Source organism: Lissotriton helveticus, chromosome 2_1, assembly GCF_964261635.1.
Source record: "Lissotriton helveticus chromosome 2_1, aLisHel1.1, whole genome shotgun sequence".
NCBI lineage: Eukaryota > Metazoa > Chordata > Amphibia > Caudata > Salamandridae > Lissotriton > Lissotriton helveticus.
Window position 1 is genome coordinate 1,171,335,442 of NC_136059.1, and position 21,107 is coordinate 1,171,356,548.

Sequence of the window (21,107 nt, forward strand, 5' to 3'; positions counted from 1 at the left end):
GGATGAGACAAGCTGAACTGAGGATTGAAAGGGAAGAACTTGCCCTGGCCAAAGAGAAGCTTGCCTTTGCTAGAGAGCAGCAGATGAGTGGGCTAGCTCCCACTGGTGGCAGCAATCTCCCAAGAGATAGAGAGAAGGGTTTAGATACTAAACACCTGACTAAGATAGTGCCCCCCTTTAAGCAAGGGGATGATATCCAGAAATGGATGGCTGCTCTGGAGAGGGCCTGCACTGTGCAGTGCATTCCCCAGAGTCAGTGGGCAGCTATACTGTGGCTCTCCTTTGATGGTAAAGGTAGAGATAAGCTCCTCACTACAAGAGTGGAGGATGCTAACAATTACCAGGTCCTGAAGAATACACTGGTTGATGGGTTTGGTTTAACCACTGAGCAGTACAGGTTGCTGTTCAGAGACACCCAGAAAACTCAGTCTCAGGACTGGTCTGACTTTGTGGATTGTGCCACTAAGGCTTTGGAGGGCTGGTTACTGGGTAGCAAGGTTACAGATTACACAGGATTGTATAATCTAATGATGAGAGAACAAATTTTAAACAATTGTCAGAACCAGTTGCTGCACCAGCACCTTGTTGATTCAGATCTGACCTCTCCCCAAGAATTGGGAAAGAAGGCAGACAAATGGGTCAGGACAAGGATCAAGCAGAACCAGAACCAGAACCAGGGTGGTCAGAAGAAAGCAGACCAGAAGGGTAATGTTAAGAATGAGCAAAATGACCAGAAGTCTTCACCAGGTCCCCAACAAACCAAAGAGGGTGGGGGTCAGGCTTCCCAGAAGAAGAAGACTCAAGAAGGCCAGTCAAAAAGGTGGTGCCAGTACTGCAAAAGTAAATCTCACTGGTTTAGTGAGTGCACCAAAAGAGGAGGACAAACTCCTGCCACTACAGCCCCTAAGGCAACTGCACCCCCTAGTACAGTCAGTAGTGGTAGTGTACCTCCCAAGGCATTAGTTGGGTTAACCTTGGGTACTGAGGGGTCTGACAACTTAGTTGGCACACTCACTCAGGCTGTCCTTGTCTGTACAGGGGATATGGATATGTCCCCTGAAATAAGTCCCAATACTTTGGGCAAATACAGGCAGACACCTTTGATAAATGGCAAAATGGCTCAGGCCTATAGGGACACTTGTGCCAGTGTCACCATGGTGACACCTAACTTTGTGGACCCTGGACAGATCATGCCAGGTACTGATTTCCTGGTGACCAATGCCAGCAATGTCACTACTAGTCATAGTGTGGCAATTGTGGCTTTCTCCTGGGGTGGAGTGAAGGGACAAAAGAAAGTTGTAGTCAGTTCAGACCTCCCAGTTGATTGTTTGTTGGGCAATGATTTGGAGTCATCACAATGGTCAGAAGTGGAGCAGAGGACTCACATGGAGATGTTAGGCTTGCCAGCACATGTGCTTGCTGTGACTAGGTCACAGGCCAGAAGATGCCCCACTGAACAGGTGCTGGATCCTGAAATTATGGACCAGACACCTTCCAAGAAGAAGAGCAGTAAGGGTAAGGCTTTGCCTTCCCCCTTGCCCCAGGTTGAGGATCAAGTCTCTGAGGAGGCTGATCTGGAAGAGCTGAGGGAAACTGAGCCTAAAGAGCTTGAACTTGATCAAGTTGAGTTTCTGGGCTCAGGGGGACCCTCCAGAGCAGACCTGGGGAAGGAACAGTTGAGCTGCCCTTCCCTTGAACCCCTCAGACAGCAGGCTGCTGCTGAGGCTGCAGGGAATGCCACAGGTGCCCACAGGGTATACTGGGAAGATGGACTCCTGTACTCTGAGTCAAGAGACCCCAAGCCTGGTGCAACCAGGAGGCTGGTCATCCCCTTGTCTCTGAGAGGTTTCCTTCTCACCTTGGCCCATGAGATTCCCCTTGCAGGTCACTTAGGTCAGACAAAGACTTGGGACAGGCTTGTCTCACACTTTCACTGGCCCCATATGAATGAGAATACCAAGGAGTTTTGTCGCTCCTGTGTCACTTGCCAAGCCAGTGGTAAGTCAGGTGGCACAACAAAGGCCCCCCTCATACCACTACCTGTGGTGGGGGTTCCCTTTGAAAGAGTGGGGATTGACATTGTTGGTCCAATGGAACCCCAGACAGCATCAGGGCACAAGTTTATACTGGTGGTGGTGGATCATGCCACCAGGTATCCTGAAGCTATTCCCCTTAGGACCACTACAGCACCTGTAGTGGCAAGAGCCCTAGTTGGAGTGTTCTCCAGAGTGGGTTTCCCTAAGGAGGTCGTTTCTGACAGAGGTACAAACTTCATGTCAGGATATCTGACTGCAATGTGGAAGGAGTGTGATGTGAACTACAAGTTCACCACACCCTACCACCCACAATGCAATGGGCTTGTTGAGAGATTCAACAGGACCCTGAAAGGGATGATTCATGGACTACCTGAAACTCTTAGGAGAAGATGGGATGTCCTGATCCCCTGCCTCTTGTTTGCTTACAGAGAGGTCCCACAGAAGGGGGTTGGCTACAGCCCTTTTGAGCTTCTGTATGGGCATCCTGTAAGAGGACCCCTGTGTTTGGTGAAGGAAGGATGGGAGAGACCTCTCAAAAAGCCTGCAACCAACATAGTGGACTATGTACTTGGTCTCCGCTCCAGGATGGCTGAGTATATGGAAAAGGCATCTAAAAACCTTGAGGCCAGCCAATAACTTCAAAAAGCTTGGCATGACCAAAAGGCTGTTCTGACTGTGTACCAGCCAGGACAGAAGGTGTGGGTGCTGGAGCCAGTGGCCCCAGCAGCTCTGAAAGACAAATGGTCTGGGCCCCACACCATCATTGAGCAAAAGGGAGAGGTTACCTACTTGGTGGACCTTGGAACTCCCAGGAGCCCTCTAAGAGTGCTCCATGTTAACAGGCTCAAGGCATATGTTGACAGGAAGGACATGAGCTTGCTCATGGCCACAGATGAGGGACAGGAGGAAGAGAGTGACCCTCTCCCAGACCTGCTCACTCAGAATCCTGATGATGGATCAGTTGATGGTGTTGTCTTTTGTGGCAGCCTCACTGAACATCAGCAACAGGATTGCAGGCAAGTTCTGCAATCCTACAGACATATGTTCTCTCTGACACCCAGCCAAACTGATTGGTGTACCCATGATGTTGACACTGGAGACAGTCTGCCTGTCAAGAGTAAAATCTACAGACAGCCAGATCATGTTAGAGACTGCATCAAAACTGAAGTGCAGAAAATGTTGGAGCTGGGAGTCATTGAGCCCTCAGATAGCCCTTGGGCTAGCCCAGTAGTTCTAGTGCCAAAGCCTTACACCCAGGGTGGTAAGAGAGAGATGAGGTTTTGCGTAGACTACAGAGGCCTCAATGCAGTCACTAAGACTGATGCCCACCCAATTCCAAGAGCAGATGAACTTATAGATAAATTGGCTTCTGCCAAATTCTTAAGTACATTTGATTTGACAGCTGGGTATTGGCAAATCAGGTTAGCTGAGGAGGCCAAACCCAAGACAGCATTTTCTACCCCTGGTGGGCATTATCAATTTGTGGTAATGCCCTTTGGATTGAAAAATGCACCTGCCACCTTCCAAAGGTTGGTGAATCAAGTCCTCACTGGGCTGGATGACTTCTGTGCAGCATATCTGGACGATATTGCTGTCTTTAGCTCCACCTGGGAGGATCACCTGGTCCACCTGAGGAAAGTGTTAGAGGCTCTGCAAAAGGCAGGCCTCACTATCAAGGCCACAAAGTGGCAGATAGGGCAGACACAGGTTGTATACCTGGGCCACCTTGTAGGTGGAGGCCAGGTTCAGCCATTGGAGAGTAAAATACAGGCCATCAAGGACTGGGCTCCTCCAATCACCCAGACTCAAGTTCGAGCTTTCTTGGGCCTGACTGGTTACTACAGAAAGTTTGTCAGAAATTATGGGTCCATAGTGACCCCCCTTAATGACCTGACAAGCAAAAAGATGCCAAAGAAAGTTCAGTGGACAGCAAGCTGTCAGAAAGCATTCAATGACCTAAAGCAGGCCATGTGCACAGCACCTATCCGAAAGAGTCCAGATTACTCCAAGCCATTCATTGTCCAAACAGATGCTTCTGAGTTGGGTGTGGGAGCTGTTCTGTCTCAACTGAATTTTGATGGTAATGATCAGCCTATTGCTTTCATTAGTAGAAGGTTGACACCCAGAGAGAAAAATTGGTCAGCTATTGAGAGGGAGGCCTTTGCTGTGGTCTGGGCCCTGAAGAAGCTGAGGGCCTACTTGTTTGGCACTCACTTCACCATTCAGACAGACCATAAGCCCCTCTTGTGGCTAAATCAGATGAAGGGTGAAAACCCCAAACTGCTTAGGTGGTCCATTTCCCTACAGGGGATGGATTTTACAGTGGAGCATAGACCTGGTACTGATCACAGCAATGCTGATGGGCTCTCCAGGTATTTCCACTTAGAGCAAGAAGACTCACCTGGTCAAGGTTAGTTTATTGTCCCAAAGTTTGGGGGGGGGGGTCATGTAGGAGAGTAGGGTCTGCAATCCTATGATCACCCAGATTTTTGCTTTTTGCTGCACTGGTTTACGACTTTCCCTGGCTGTGGGCCTGCTAATCAGACCCACAGCCTAGCTGTTCTCTCTATCCAAATTGTACTCAGGTACTGAATTGGCACTGGGCCCTCTCCAAGTCCCTGTACCCAGGGCTGAGGTGCACCCAGGAGTCTCCCAGGGGCTGAAGCATGTATTATGCCACCCCTGGGCTGACTAACCAAACAGACACAACTGGCAGCACGACAGCTGGGGCAAGGTGGTGTACTCACCCTTTGCTTTAGATATAGTATACCTATATCTAACCCTAAAATGGACACACAGATCTCCTATCAGTCACTCCTATGGCAGGCCTTAACAATCCTGAAGGCAGAGTGCTTGGAATCGTGTGAGATGGTGCTCTGGCATGAGCTGAGCCTGTCTGCGGCTTTCGGGATCTATCCCTTAGCCGTTTCCATGATATCGCATACCATATACTCTTAAGTGCATTATAATCCTCGCGGTTAAATGCCAACTCTGGTATCGCTTTATCAAAACATGTCGAGTAAGGTGTCATACGAATTGGAATACTAACCCCTCGCCAATTCTGGCGACGGGGTTAGCATTCCACCCTTCTAGAGGGACATGACATGCATGTAACCTATAACCCGGTTAAAAGTCAGACAGAGCCTTAGCATCCACAAAATGGATGCTGCCACCGAGACACAAGTCTGCCCTCCTGCTGCTGGGAGTCCTCCCAGAGCAGGAGATAAGGACAAAGGGTTTCCTGCCAGGGGCGGTGCCTGCACCGTCCCAGACAGGGTTTTGTGTATTGTAGGTAGGCAGGGCTTCAGAGGAAGGTGACTGCACGTGGCACCCCGGTGCTCACTGTGCATAGGCTGGCTTAAACCAGTTCCAGGGACACTCCAGACCCTGTGCTGGGGAAAAGCCCGCCAAGGAAGTGGGTGTAACCACCCCCCTCCTGGTCCCACCCCTAGGGCAGGACTTAGTCGCGTGCCAGCCCCCTTTTCCAAGATAAAGGTAGAGACTGGCCCCCTTCCAAATCAGATCATCTTTGTAATCAAGATACCACTTTCCACGAAAGGACTTCACGATTTCTTCCTCAAGATTCTCCCTTGTGGCTAAGGAGTAGTCACCCTGCATCCGCAGGCACCATCTAAGAACACTGCGGTCTGCTGCACGTCCTTCCTCCGGAATCCGACTGCCCAGCTCGACGAGACCCGGCTTCCCTGGCACCTCTGACCTCTACCCACCTCTACAGCACAGCTGAGAACCGTGGGTGCGACGAGACCTCGAGGGACCGGCCATCGCCAAGACTGCACGACTTCTGCACAGCAAGCCCACCGAGTAATTTCCTGGTGAGTGCTTTGGGGTCCGAGAAGCCCCCACCCTGAGCAGCTCCAGCACCGAAGAGCAGCCCCCCAGCATCTCCACGATCGGCGTGGGGCCCTTCTGCTTTTTGCTGCTCACCGCGTTGCTTGGCTACTAGCCCGCTGGCTTGTGGCCTTCCGAACGACGCCCGACGACAACACTGCTGCTAGTCTGGTTGCTCCAGACTGGCCCTTGCTTCCCTCCATCGGAGAAGTACCCTGGACCCTCCTGGTCCGGCTAAGACGCCATTTTAGGTCCACCGCGTGGGCCTTGCATTTGCCAAGACTTGTTGCCCAATCCTGGGTCCAGCGACGTCGACAGCAAGAACCTTCGTGGGACAGCTCGTACCTCCATCCTGGTCGCCGACAACGCCTCCTGGTCCGAGAGACTGCAGAGCCCAGCAGCGCCCCCTCACCTGACTGCGGTGACTTCGCCCGGTGCCATCCTGGTGCCCACTTAATCACTGGCTAGTGATTCAAGAACTTGGTCCCCTCTGCTTTCAGGTTTCCTTCTTCCTTGATCCAGGCTTGGATCCATCGAACTTTCCTTCACTGGTCGCCTGCCAGCAACTTCCTTCTTCCAGGCTCCTGGTCCGGCAACGAGATTCCCGACGTCTTTTCAGACCTATGCAGCTGCAGCCCCTGGGCTAGGTAACTTCGGCACTTCGGTGTCCCAGCATAGCCTCACTATTCAAGGGTCAGGATCCACTGTCGTTTTCTCCCTACCAGGTCGGGTTCGCCCGTGAACACTAACTTTGTGAATTCTAGCTTCCATAGACTTTGTCCCACATCCCGCGTGAGAGTGCACACTCTGCACCCGAGTTCCCTAGGCCTCCTGCTAGTAATCTAAAGGTTCAGTAGTCCAGTCCTAGCGATCCCAAAGCCTCTGAGAATCGTTACTTACCTGCTAGTAATTCGCATTCCACTTTTAGAGTATATGGTTTTTCGTGCCCCTCGGGCATTTGTGTATAACGTGCTAACTTAAGTATTTTCATAAGAGTTTTGTTGTGTGCTTAGCACCCTGTCCTCATAAAGAGTACAGGGTTGTTGTGATTCTAATAAATACATTGTTTATTTTCATAACACTTGTGTGGTGTCCTTTCACTGGGTGTTCAAGGGGTAATGTGATGGTAAAACAGCTGGCTTAACACGCCCTCTAGAGTCTTAGCCTTAGACTGCTCGTATCCATGCTACTAGGATAGCTGGTCTATAAGGTTGACTTACAACCAATCATCAATAAGGGTTGTTTGGACTGATATATAGTGATCACTAGAATAGTGAGCACTGCACATCAGGCCAACTTCTCACACCTGGGCACTGCCCACGCACGTCCCGTGTTGCGGGAGCCCCTGTTAGAATTTGTAGGCAACCCTGGCGCAGCTGGTCCGGTGGTGTTGGCAGCGGCAGAACGCTGTACCCCTAGGGAGGGTGGAATGTAGTTCTCCCAGCTCCCGGTCTCCTCGTCAGCTCTCCTTGCCCCTAACTAGGTGCGGCCAGCAGCAGTGGCACCGCAGGTCATAGGGGGCTTCCCACGCTGCGGGAGCCCATGTTGGAATTTGTAGGCGCCCCCGGCGCAGCTGTTCCTGTGGCGTTGGCAGAACGCTGAACCGCTAGGGAGACTGGGGGATGTAGTTCTCCCAGCCTCCTTGTCACCTCTCCTTGCCCCTAAAGAGGGGCAGCCGGCAGCACCGCAGGTCATAGGGGGCGTGTGTGTGTGTTTATGTGTATATATACACACACATATATATATATATATACACACACACACAAATATTAAAATATTTACTATATAATATAAAGTTAATTTTAGAAGGCAGTGTGAAGTTGTCTTCAATTAGTCATAGGTTGTATACAATTTTAGATTTTTATCTTGCATGCAATTTTATAAATTAAAATTATATATATATATATATATATATATATATATATATATATATATATATATATATATATATATATATATATCACGCTCAATTTCCTTAGTGATTCTTTCGAAAATCAGCACTCGTAGACAAAGGGGTAATGCCTTTCCTGGGTTTATTTACAGTGTCAAATTGAGCGTGATGTGAGTGCGGGGCCCCGCCGCCGCAGACTGCACCCACTCGTGAGTGACCCGTCATTTCGGCAGGGAAGAGAGCTTTGAATATATATATATATATATATATATATATATATATATATATATATATATATATATATATATATATATTCAAAGCTCTCTTCCCTGCCGAAATGACGGGTCACTCACAATGATGTTTACTCACCTGCGTGTCATTTTGAAATAAAATTGGGAGTATTTCTGGAGTCCTTTTGGCGGCAGTCATTGAGTGTGCAGAAAGCCTCAGAAGAAGGGCGTAGCCCGAAACGCGTCAGGCACTGCTGGCGTTGGATGTTCCTGTCTCTTGCCTCAATTTGAACGCGCTGATGCAGAGTGCGCCCCGCACCTTTGGGTACTTGTGAACCTTCATATATTCCGGTCGACCCGGCCGGGGGGCGCACCGCCGTGGATCCCTGGCGGTTCCGCCTGCTGGTGTGATGATCAGTGTGGCAGATTCATCTGGCGTTAACTGGAAAGGGTGAGAACTGAGCAGAAGCACCCGTGAATTCGAACTTATTTCACTTGATGTCTGCTTCCAGCCCACTGGGGTTTCATGTTAAGGACTACCAGTCCCAGAATGCCTAGCAATGATGTTTACTCACCTGCGTGTCATTTTGAAATAAAATTGGGAGTATTTCTGGAGTCCTTTTGGCGGCAGTCATTGAGTGTGCAGAAAGCCTCAGAAGAAGGGCGTAGCCCGAAACGCGTCAGGCACTGCTGGCGTTGGATGTTCCTGTCTCTTGCCTCAATTTGAACGCGCTGATGCAGAGTGCGCCCCGCACCTTTGGGTACTTGTGAACCTTCATATATTCCGGTCGACCCGGCCGGGGGTCGCACCGCCGTGGATCCCTGGCGGTTCCGCCTGCTGGTGTGATGATCAGTGTGGCAGATTCATCTGGCGTTAACTGGAAAGGGTGAGAACTGAGCAGAAGCACCCGTGAATTCGAACTTATTTCACTTGATGTCTGCTTCCAGCCCACTGGGGTTTCATGTTAAGCACTACCAGTCCCAGAATGCCTAGCAATGATGTTTACTCACCTGCGTGTCATTTTGAAATAAAATTGGGAGTATTTCTGGAGTCCTTTTGGCGGCAGTCATTGAGTGTGCAGAAAGCCTCAGAAGAAGGGCGTAGCCCGAAACGCGTCAGGCACTGCTGGCGTTGGATGTTCCTGTCTCTTGCCTCAATTTGAACGCGCTGATGCAGAGTGCGCCCCGCACCTTTGGGTACTTGTGAACCTTCATATATTCCGGTCGACCCGGCCGGGGGGCGCACCGCCGTGGATCCCTGGCGGTTCCGCCTGCTGGTGTGATGATCAGTGTGGCAGATTCATCTGGCGTTAACTGGAAAGGGTGAGAACTGAGCAGAAGCACCCGTGAATTCGAACTTATTTCACTTGATGTCTGCTTCCAGCCCACTGGGGTTTCATGTTAAGGACTACCAGTCCCAGAATGCCTAGCAATGATGTTTACTCACCTGCGTGTCATTTTGAAATAAAATTGGGAGTATTTCTGGAGTCCTTTTGGCGGCAGTCATTGAGTGTGCAGAAAGCCTCAGAAGAAGGGCGTAGCCCGAAACGCGTCAGGCACTGCTGGCGTTGGATGTTCCTGTCTCTTGCCTCAATTTGAACGCGCTGATGCAGAGTGCGCCCCGCACCTTTGGGTACTTGTGAACCTTCATATATTCCGGTCGACCCGGCCGGGGGGCGCACCGCCGTGGATCCCTGGCGGTTCCGCCTGCTGGTGTGATGATCAGTGTGGCAGATTCATCTGGCGTTAACTGGAAAGGGTGAGAACTGAGCAGAAGCACCCGTGAATTCGAACTTATTTCACTTGATGTCTGCTTCCAGCCCACTGGGGTTTCATGTTAAGGACTACCAGTCCCAGAATGCCTAGCAATGATGTTTACTCACCTGCGTGTCATTTTGAAATAAAATTGGGAGTATTTCTGGAGTCCTTTTGGCGGCAGTCATTGAGTGTGCAGAAAGCCTCAGAAGAAGGGCGTAGCCCGAAACGCGTCAGGCACTGCTGGCGTTGGATGTTCCTGTCTCTTGCCTCAATTTGAACGCGCTGATGCAGAGTGCGCCCCGCACCTTTGGGTACTTGTGAACCTTCATATATTCCGGTCGACCCGGCCGGGGGGCGCACCGCCGTGGATCCCTGGCGGTTCCGCCTGCTGGTGTGATGATCAGTGTGGCAGATTCATCTGGCGTTAACTGGAAAGGGTGAGAACTGAGCAGAAGCACCCGTGAATTCGAACTTATTTCACTTGATGTCTGCTTCCAGCCCACTGGGGTTTCATGTTAAGGACTACCAGTCCCAGAATGCCTAGCAATGATGTTTACTCACCTGCGTGTCATTTTGAAATAAAATTGGGAGTATTTCTGGAGTCCTTTTGGCGGCAGTCATTGAGTGTGCAGAAAGCCTCAGAAGAAGGGCGTAGCCCGAAACGCGTCAGGCACTGCTGGCGTTGGATGTTCCTGTCTCTTGCCTCAATTTGAACGCGCTGATGCAGAGTGCGCCCCGCACCTTTGGGTACTTGTGAATATATATATATATATATATATATATATATATATATATATATATATATATACACATATATACACATATATACACACCCATACAGAACTCTGTCGCTTTCACGCTAAAGCTTCCCTCATAAGCAGCATTCAGAAACGGACACGGACCATGGTAATTGGATGCCAGTAATTTATTTCAGTTCTGTTGCCATAACGTTTCGGCTCCGTAGAGCCTTTATCACATGACAGCGTGATTAGGTGATACACCCATTTTTAAAGTGCAAGTGCTAACAGTTCATTAGGTCACATGGAGTAGACATAGAAAACAATTATATAGCGTTTTACATCTCTAAATTAAAATGGTTGAAATTACTGTAGGAAAAAACTTTCTGTATCATGGTAAAATCCTGAATAGCCAAGTATTATCACTTGAACCAACATTTCATTCCTATTTACATGTGCAAATATCGCTTTTAAAGTGCAAATGGTTGTGCAAAAGTTCGCAATATCTCTGCATCAATGCAGTGGGTAAAGTGTGCACACATTGCTAATACACCGAAATGTACGTAAAATACGTACATGTTTTAACACTATCTATATATATATTAAATATTCCTAGTTTTATATGGAGATTGCATGCCCCATTGGCAGTTCTCCACAAGAAGGTGGAAATTTAGTAACTAACTTTATACTCGTAAATTCAGTTGTAGGAGTCAGTCACCTCGCTTGAGGTGGAAGACTCAAGTCTACATCTAGGTAATCTGCACCTGGAAAATGTTAAATTGCAAAATAGTGAAAAGTTATAAATAGGTGTAGGCGTAGATATACACATGCAAACGTACCTTTGTGAATCAAGTCGTACATTTTTTGGGAAACCGCTACCAGCTTGCAAACGATTTTAGGGAAGGGAGGATATATTCATACAATTCCAGAGGACATTTAGTGACCGCAAATTTACCATGGTGGGCAAGCCAAAGTAGAAAGGCAGCATTAGCAATTTCGTGGCACTGCCCTAGGTCTCAGTATAACAAACACACCTAAGTGTTGGCTCATCCTATACACTCTATGAAATAAATCATCATTGGAGAATTCAGGTGGCAATGACAATGTTGCACAAAGATGATAATTTTATGAGAGATTCCAGATTACATAAATAGCTTTACCTTTGTAACATGCTAAAGTAAGTGCACTCTCCTTAAACTCATTGGAATGAGTGTTGATGCCTGCTCCACTTTCAAGGAGCACTCTGGCAACTTCCACATGTCCTGCACTCCCTGCTTCCATAAGTGGAGTATGCCCATTTTCATTGTGGTCTTCTATGCTGGCACCGGATTCCAAAAGAACCTTCACAACATCTACATACCCTCCTGCACAGGCATATGTAAGTGCTGTGTTGCCTACAAAAAAAAGACAGTTACACTAATTACTTTATCAATGCTGCCATGCATTTTTATATAATTGAGAAACAAATCATAAGGACATGTAAACCAATAACATTTAGCTTTCTTTAAAACTAAAATACGACATTAAACACATACAGAGGTAGCACTGTGTCAAATTGTGGAAATGAACTGATTACTATGAGATATAGGATTTGAGAGTTTAGTGCCACACCCATAAGCATTTAAGATAATCAATGCAAACTGTAAAATGACATGAATTAGTAGTTGACAAGGACCTTCTGCCTTTTCATTATCATCATTGGTGTATGCTCCATGTATTTCTGACAACATGTACATTCCTGGATTACCAAAGGTAAGGAATGTTATGCACACCGTCATTTCTCTCTAACCCTCTGGGACATAACCCCAAATAATAAAAAGTTACGTATCTATATGTAAGAAAATAGCTACCTACATGTAACAATTGGTTTCAGCATGAAGTGCTGTATGTTCACATGCTTGCACACTCCTACCATCTAGACTTGGACACGCATGTCTGCACAATTCTAAGTGAAAGTGAGGATGGTAAACCATGCTACTACTTTACATATGCCTATATGCCTGCAAGATGGATGTTTCATAGCAAATCCATAAAGGCTTTATTTTTGTGAATGGAATGTGCCCTAGGCACAGAATGTAGCGTGCAGCTGATATAGCAAACTTTATTACAATTTACTACCCATTTAGCTAGGCCTATTCTGGAAATAACACTCTATAAATGGGGCTTGTGAAAGGTGAAAAGGATTTAGAACTATAAATCTAGTACATAAGGGGTATTTTGAAATGAAAAATGTGTAAAGTCCTTTCAAAACCAACTCAGGTTGTGAGAAAAATATTGATAATTCAATGATTTCATATGGAAGGAGGGAGACAACATTAGGCAGAAAAGGAGGCTCTATTTAAAGGACACACTGCTCTTTGTTTACTTTAATAAATGTATTCTCCCCTGTTAGGACTTTCAGTTCACTTATTCTCAGAGTGATTGTGATTAAATAAGCCTTCCAATGAAAGAACTGCTCAAGCCAAGTTACAATGCTCAAAGAGTAGCCCCAGTGAGAACACTGTTAAGATCCAATGAAGAAATTAGTGGAATTCTAGAGGGGTGACTCTTAAGGCCTTCAACAAAGTCTCTAACCACAGGTATTCTGAATATTAACTGGTGTTTTATATCTTGCAGGTAAGCTCCTACAATGTCTAACATACCCTTATTGAAGAGTACGCTAAGCAAGCCTTATGTAGGTACATTAAGTAGCAGATGTCTGTAAGGTCTGCTTGTGGAGTCTGGAGTAACAGTGGAAAAATGGTTTCCCCTTGGCCTCATGACAGAACTTTGTGGTGGGCTTGCGGGCCTCCTGAATAATTTGTATGCACTTTTCTAGAAGTTGAAAATATTGAAACGAAGACTTCAAGTACCAAAATACAAGATTTAGAGCCCTGACACAGGGATTTTATAGCGGACAATGATGTGTGAGAAGGTCTGAGCTTTTTGTGGGAAATGCATCAACATTCCAGAGAGAGCGAGTATCACAGCTGCCTAACACAGGCCAGTGCTAGGAGGATAAGCCTTGTGCATTCCTTCCTTATACATTTGGTATTCGTAGTATTGGAAGAAAAGCATGCACAAATATCCATGACCAGTTTATCCAACCATCATTGCACATGAATGTGGGAGCCTGGTAGAGTAGCTTTGACACTTTGCATTTGTGTGCAGCAAAGACAGACAGCCGGAGACCCCTAGCGATGGAAGTGGTGAAGTACCGGGGTATTGACTTTGCATATGTATCTTTGTTAATGCATTCTGCAGGTCCACAACGTTATCGTGCCCTTAGGGGTAGGGTTCAGTCAGGAAGAGCACTTGATTGTGAATGACCCAATGCCAGATTGCCTTAGGTAACCTAGACAACTGTGGTGAGTTTGTGTCCCTTTATTCTAGGGGTAGTAAATGGTGCCCATGTTTGTGTAACTAAACATTGTTTTCCTCCAAAATAGTTTGTAAAACACTCCAAAAGCAAAATGTATCGCCATTAATTCCAGCATGCTGATGTGCAGGCTCTGCTGAGGAAAATATTGGCCCAGGATTGTCAGGTGGCCCCAAAGAGCTCCCTATCCTATAAGCAAGTTGTCTTTATTGAAGTTCACTTGCAGCCAAGGGTTAAGGAATGACCTGCCCCATAACAAGCTTTTGATACTCCAGCATAGAAATTGTGCTGAACACTGGGCTGCACCAAAACTAGATCCTCCACTGGCCAGTCACTTGCGGCCATTGCTTTGTAAAGCACTCCTCCACAGGGCGTATGTGTAACCGAGCATGAGGAACTACAAGTTTCACTGTCATTCTCATAGAGGAAATTAAGCCTAGTAAAGGTAAAACAGATTCTGAAAAGCCACTATCTGCTCCAATGAATAACTGCACTTATTAGAACACGGGTGATATGTTTCGCATGGACTGTGAATCCTAATATACTGCAGGATAGACACTGCTTGTTGAGAATGAGTGAGGCACTGGTCTTGCTCTTTAAAGGCCAGTCGTCTAGATATGGAATAACATGAATGGTGTTGAGCTGAAGATGCACTGCAGCCACTGCCGACTTTTTTTGTAACACCAATTGGGGGTGGGAGAATGTTGTTTTGAACCCTAAGGATGTGATTTTGGATTGATAATGCTTCAGACTAACCACGAACCTGAGGTACTGGTGGAATGCTGGGTGAATGGATGGGTATGTGGGAGTAGGTTTCCTTGAGATTGAGTGTCAAAACGAAATCCATAAATGCAGGGCAGGAGAAGGCCATCTTAAGTTAACATCTCAAAGTGCTCTGATATAATGTACCAGCTGAGCTGTCTGAGTTCTGGTCTCTGCCACAGCTTTTAGGAATTCTTGTCTTTAATGACTTAATGACCTAAATTAAACTTTAATGCTCCCTACAGCTGAAATTACTAAGGAAATTACCAAGTAGGTACAGAACGGATGTATTGCACGTTAGATGTGTATTAATTGAGTACACCTAACAGGCTAACGGCACTAGGCATTAGTCAGAGTGGTAACAGGGATCAATACACTAGGTCCTGAAAAGAATCTTAGGGGTAGGCTTTGAAACATGTCGGCCTGCGAGGGAACTGCTCATTAAAGCTCTTTTCCCTTGTCTTTGCTCATATTTTAGTAATATCAGCTATAGGGAGCATTAAAGTTTAGTTTTTCCATACAGCCTGGCATTTTTTAATTCACGCAATTCTGACCCTTCCACTCACACCAAACTCATAACTTCACTTCACTTAAAAAGTGCTCCCACGTATCAGTCGGTTGTAGCACGCCCCGTCCCGCAGCGGGGTGGGAAGAACCCAAAGGAGAGACCTATTGGCTATGCCAATGCTTGTTCTTCCAATGAGCATATATTTCCTTGTAAAGCAGACTTCTTTTGGTGATTTCCGTGTACTTTCTTGTTGAATTTAACAATATTTTCTTCACCCAAGCTCGTTAACTAGAACAACCCACAAAGATATTTTCACAACATTCTTTGTGGTGTAGTGTACTTTATGTAATGCATCGTACCCCTGGCAACACTCTGTAGCAGTTTTGAGGATCAGTAGCACATTATTACTCCGTGGGATGAATATCGCTGAAAGGTTGTGAAAATGTAGCGTGGAACATGTGTGAAGTGTCTTTTTGTATGTGATGACCTGAGTTGTACTCTAATCATTGTATATACTGCTCTGCTTGAACGCGAAGTGGAGAGGAAAGGAGTGAGAGAAAGGATATGTATGCTTGTAAGGCAACGCTATGCCTAGTTAGAAGGGTGTGTGAATGAGAGTGTGGCCTATGTGGGGTCTGGTCTGCTGTGGTGTTTGAGAGTGGTTGCTCTTTTCAGGCTGCTGGAAAAATGTAGCTGCTCTTATGTATGGAATGCAGTTAAGGTGTGTGAAATAGCTGCACATGTGGTCCTGTCTACAGTAAGAGAATTTGTTCCAGGTATTAGGTGGGTGTACAGCTCTTATGATGTAATAAATTAGTGCATCATAGCATAAGTTGTTAAACTGTCCAACTGAAATTTAGTGAGTTACACACTTATGCATTGATTTGTGTTATTATCGAGTAAGTCCATATAAGTCCACACGGGCTCTTCGCTCTGACCAAAAACACCTGCTTCAGTCAGCCAGAGTTAAAAGAGCTCGTTCGGGTGGCCGGCGTTTCTCGGTGCAAGTAGCGGCACTGTGGAACTCCCTGCCCCTTAAGATACGCTCAGAGCCTAACATCTTGCACTTTAGGAAACTCCTTAAGACCCATCTGTTTCCGGTGTAATGGCTGAGTTTGAGTCTTTTTTCCTTCGCTGTGTCCTACGCCGGGATGCCCCTGGGTAACTGAGCGCGTTATAAATTTCACAATAACAATAATAACAATAACAATCTGTACTTATTTACACCAAAAACAGCACTTTTTTCTGTGGCTCATCTATGAATTTCACTTCAATGGCAGCGTGGATGGGGAAGATGCAGAATTGGTCCATAACATCTCAGTGCAGGTGCCAGCTGATCATAGTCGCTCATCCCTTAAGCTTGCTATACACACACATACTGCATGTTTAGACACTGCTGTGCCATTCCCAACTTATATACAAGGTAGGAGAGGAGCTGCTAACTCATTTGACCTGCTTACTAATTTGACATGCTGTCTCAAACCACCCGCATAACTGTTGAACTCTGAGGGCAACCAGGGCTGTCTTCAACGTACAGTTGCCAGAAGGGGGCGAGAGAGAGAGAAAGGGAGAGTGAGAAAGAGAAGGGGGGAGAGATCGAGAGCGACAGCAAGAAAGAGAAAGAGGGCGTGCTGCGTGCAGAGTCTGCGCGCTCCCGCAAGGTGGATGCCGCCACAAGCACGTGTATCTGCTTCGAAAAAGAGCAGAACGACGGCTAAAGGTCTCCTATGCAGGGCATGTGCGATACGTAGGCGAGACCTAAAAATGGGATGTTGCGAAGAAAAAAGAAAGTAGGGCACCTGTTCTAGAAAACTGAATGTCACATGTTATTTTCTTCTACTCTCGGCAATGCAAAGCTTTTTCACAGTTTAAAACACAAATATTGCAACATATGTATTCTACAACAATAACAATTACCTGTGGAAGACTGTGCATTGACATCTGCACCATGAGCTAGCAGCAGCTTTACAATTTCCACATGCCCTCCATTAGCAGCAGCCATTAAAGGCGTAATGTCCCCCTTAATACCCCGGTCTTCTACATTGGCATGCATAGCGAGGAGAACCTGTGGGAGAGGGGGTGTGGAGGAGGGGAGAGGGAACAAAAACAATGTTAATACTCATGAGAAATAACTTTCTCAAAGAAATCTTGGACAGAGTAAAAGTTTTGGTTTTATTTAACAATTTTGATTGAACCTTAATTTACATCACAGGCACTAAATGCTGCAATTGGACGTGTAAATAAATATTTGTCACAAAATGTAAAACTAACCTGGGCAAGCTCATAGTATCCAGCTGAACAGGCTAGGCAGAGGAGACTCTCCCCTTCTTCTGTGTGCTCATTCACGCTTCGGCCTTCAATGAGCAACTTTCGCACAGCATTTACATCGCCTTCGGAACAGGCTTCTGCCAAACTACGGCTGTTGAAGCAAAATTAATCAAATACTTAATAAATGTTAGATACCACTGCATCTTCAAATCCAACTGTCTTTTTACTCCAGCAAATGCTTTCAATCAATGTACATGTTAAATCATAGAGAGCACAAAAATGAAATCCACTTAAGATGCAGTGCATGAAGAGAATATGGATAGTTAATTTTCCTACAAAACAAATGCATAGGTAATCATGACTGAACAGTCTAGTTAGACCAGACTTTACATTCTGAAACATAGGAAAGAAAACTGGATGCCTTTTAAATATGGACTGGCCTTCCAAACATTTCTCTCAACCCCATAAACTGGGGCGCATGTAACCAACTACTATGAATACAACCCGCCTTTCAAAGTGAGGCTTACATTTAAAAAAATGGAATACAGATTTTGTAAAAATGTATCCGTACACAGTAAGTACAGATTCGCAGTCACTGCCCTGGAACACATAAATGCACAGTCTATTTTACCACTACCTAATAGGCAAAAGGGTATATAGAGCCAGTCCCATTCCTTTCTTCAGTTTTCATTAATACCTAAAAAGTTATCTATTGGCAGTGGAGATGTGGAAGAAGGGGATAGACTGCTGTGTGAACCTGGAAGGATCTGTGTATGCAGTATAGGGGTGCCCACAGACACACTTCACAATTCAGAAAGACTGGTGTCTGTTCAGAGGGATTTTCCTCGAACCCTGTAGTAGATGACTTTAAATTCCAGTCATCAAAGTGGTGATTGCAGAGACTCCTGGGCATCATATAGGCGTCTGGGTGGCCTGGGGTTGGAGAGGGTATTGGGAGGGGAGGTAGGGAGGGCAGTGAAAAGGTATGTGCCAGTCTCAATGAATGGTCTGTATGTACTGTTTTAACATACATGTACCAATGCTGTATAAGTATTGTAATGCTACCTCCTGGTTTGGGTTAGGGTGGTACTTAATAAAATGTGGTGTTAAAAAGGTTATCTAGAAACTACAAGGTTAAGTAAAAAGGTTCGAAAGAGAATTGTAAAAACAGTAGGATTGTGTAAGTAAATGCCTCTATTTTACATGGTCACCCACACATTTTGCCTGGCAAATTATGTGATTTTAACTAAAAGTGCATAGGTTCCTGCTAACCAGATCACCAGTACCAGAGCTCTTTACCAAAACTGTACAATTGTCCCCCCAATTAGCAAAACCTTTAGCACCCTCTGTAAGTCCCTGGTGAATTGTACCCTGGGTTTGTGGGGCCTGAGCTACTAAAGATGGTCCCCAACAGGTGCATTACGAATTGAGCCACCCTAAGGGACCACTCACCAAGCACATTAACTACTGCCATTGCAGGATGCGTGTCTTGCTGCAAACAAAAGTGACAACACAACATGTTACACACCCATGTGTGCCATGTCCCTAACACTGAATGTAATATTTGTAAGAGTCCCCCATACAGCAGGCCCGGCAGCCCTAAGGCATGCTGCAGAATATTACATGAGGGCATACCTGAATGAGCAGATATGCCCCTGTGCTGATCAGTCCTATTAATGCAAGTGACCAGGGAAACCATTTTAAAACATGAGCTGGGCATTGGTAAAAACTAGTTACCACACCTACATGATGTCTTCACTGAAAATAGGGCTGTTTGGAATCAACCAGATCACATTGGTAAACCCACACTGATGCCAGTGTTGGATTTACCAATACATGCACACAGAGGGCACCTTAGAGGTGCCCTCTGAAAACCTGTCAGCCTCTGGTGACCTTGCTGACTGGTTTCTGCCAGCCTGGCACCCAAGACACTGTTCTGACCTGCTACGGTGAGCCCTTCTCGCTCAGGAGACCCAGAACAAAAGCCTGTCGGGGAAGAAGGTGCAACACCCCCCTCCCACAGGATGACCTGCCGATTAGCCTTCCTTGGGTAGCAAGCCTCAAAGGGCCGCTGCCTTTGAAATGTGAATCGGTGTCTCTCACACAGGCGAGAAAGTAAACCCCATTTTCCTGGGCCCCCTTGGCACCTGACAGGCGGGAACATTTGTTAGTCAGGCAGGCGTGCCAACTCTAGGCTAGTGCGACCCCTAAGGTGGGCTACTGTGAGGTGGACACAATTTTTAGAAGTATTCATCTTTGTGATGCATACTTAGGAATTCTGGGAAAGGGTTATGCCAACTTCCCTAGTAATCCATGCCACTGTTACATCTAGGATGGATTACGCCAACGGACTATCTGGGCCTACCAAAATACCGGACCCATATACTTCAGGGGGTCCAAAATGCGGCTGCGAGACTGCTGCTGCGAATCCCGTTCAAGCAGTCAGTCTCTCCGCATCTGCGATCACTGCACTGGCTTCCAGTTGCCAGCAGAATCAAATTTAAGGCCCTCACGCCGGCTTTCAGATCTGTTTGGCACCTGCCCGGAGTACCTGAAATGCCGGCTCCCGAGATACTCCCAAGCGCGCGCGCTGTGCTCCAACTGCCGCGTTCAATTGGCTCTCCCACGTACTAGAAGGGCTCGATTAGGAGGCCGAACTTTTTCGGCAAATGTTACAACATTATGGAACGCCCTACCCCCAGCAATCCAGCAAGCCCCCCCCCCCTTCACTCAACCTCGCTAAACTCTCTCACTTCTTCCCCCCCAGGTCAACTGTGTTCTCCTAGCGCCGGGACACCTCCTAGCAAGGTAGCTGTTCGCGCTTTACAAAATGCTGTATTATTATTATTAAGTGGTTATATAGGCGACGTAAGGACCCACAGGGTCAGTAGCCCATTGGCTACTACCCTACACTCCTCTAAATTCAGTATTTAGGGGAGCCCCTGGCACCAGAGAAGCAGAACCTGATGACTTATGAAGGAGAAGGAGGACATGAAGAGTCATAAAATCAGACGACTGAAGAGAGCACCTGATTTGGCCCCTACTCTGCTGTCCTATCTGCCGTTCTCTGTCAAACCTGCACCAAAGAGGACTCGTCCTGCAGATGTGAGCCTCCAAAACCTGGGAGAAAAGCCTGACTTCAAAAAAGACCAAAACCCAAAACCTTCCAAAAAACACCAGAACTGTTCTCTGCATCCTGCGAGTAACTCCAAAAGAAAAGACTGAGGCCTCCGGAACGAATAGTTTTCTTACCGGTCGGTATAGTTTTGCAGCTTGAAGATCTTTCTGGATTTACTATGCTGTGCATTATTCTGCGGTCTTGTGGTTGGGTCCGGAATCGTAGTCTTTTCTTTGTTTTTTTTTTTTTGTAGCCCAGGTGGGCGTCGGCGTCACCCTTCTGTGGGTGTATTTCCGGTGACGTCGGCATGCTTCCTGCGGAAGCTCCCACTCTTGGGCGCCATCTTCGGATTCTTTTTTCCGTGTTTGTTCTGTTTCCGAAGTTATGGCAATGTTCCATTAAGTCATTTTTTACTTTTAACCTTTAAGGTGTTTAGTTTTAGTATTGGTCTCTGTTTTTACCACCTTTTCTCTCTCCAGCTTCATCTTTCTGGCGGAGGTGGGTGGGTTCGCTAGTGAAGCCAGAAAGATCTTCAAGCTGCAAAACTATACCGACAGGTAAGAAAACTATTCGTTTTGCAGCGTGAATCTTT

General features: G+C 46.6%; 1 protein-coding gene across 14 annotated transcripts in view; it reads right to left on the bottom strand.

Annotated features, from left to right (window-relative positions):
• Nucleotides 1-21,107, bottom strand: part of ANKRD17 (ankyrin repeat domain 17) — a 1,381,421-nt gene that overhangs the window by 1,091,375 nt on the left and 268,939 nt on the right. For all 14 annotated transcript variants that reach the window (XM_078676026.1, XM_078676025.1, XM_078676019.1 and 11 more), the window contains exons 4-6: nucleotides 17,401-17,548; nucleotides 17,047-17,194; nucleotides 11,662-11,895 (exon numbers count right to left, since the gene is read on the bottom strand). In XM_078676026.1, coding sequence (XP_078532152.1) covers nucleotides 11,662-11,895; nucleotides 17,047-17,194; nucleotides 17,401-17,548 — 530 coding nt within the window. The remainder of the gene's footprint in view (nucleotides 1-11,661; nucleotides 11,896-17,046; nucleotides 17,195-17,400; nucleotides 17,549-21,107) is intronic.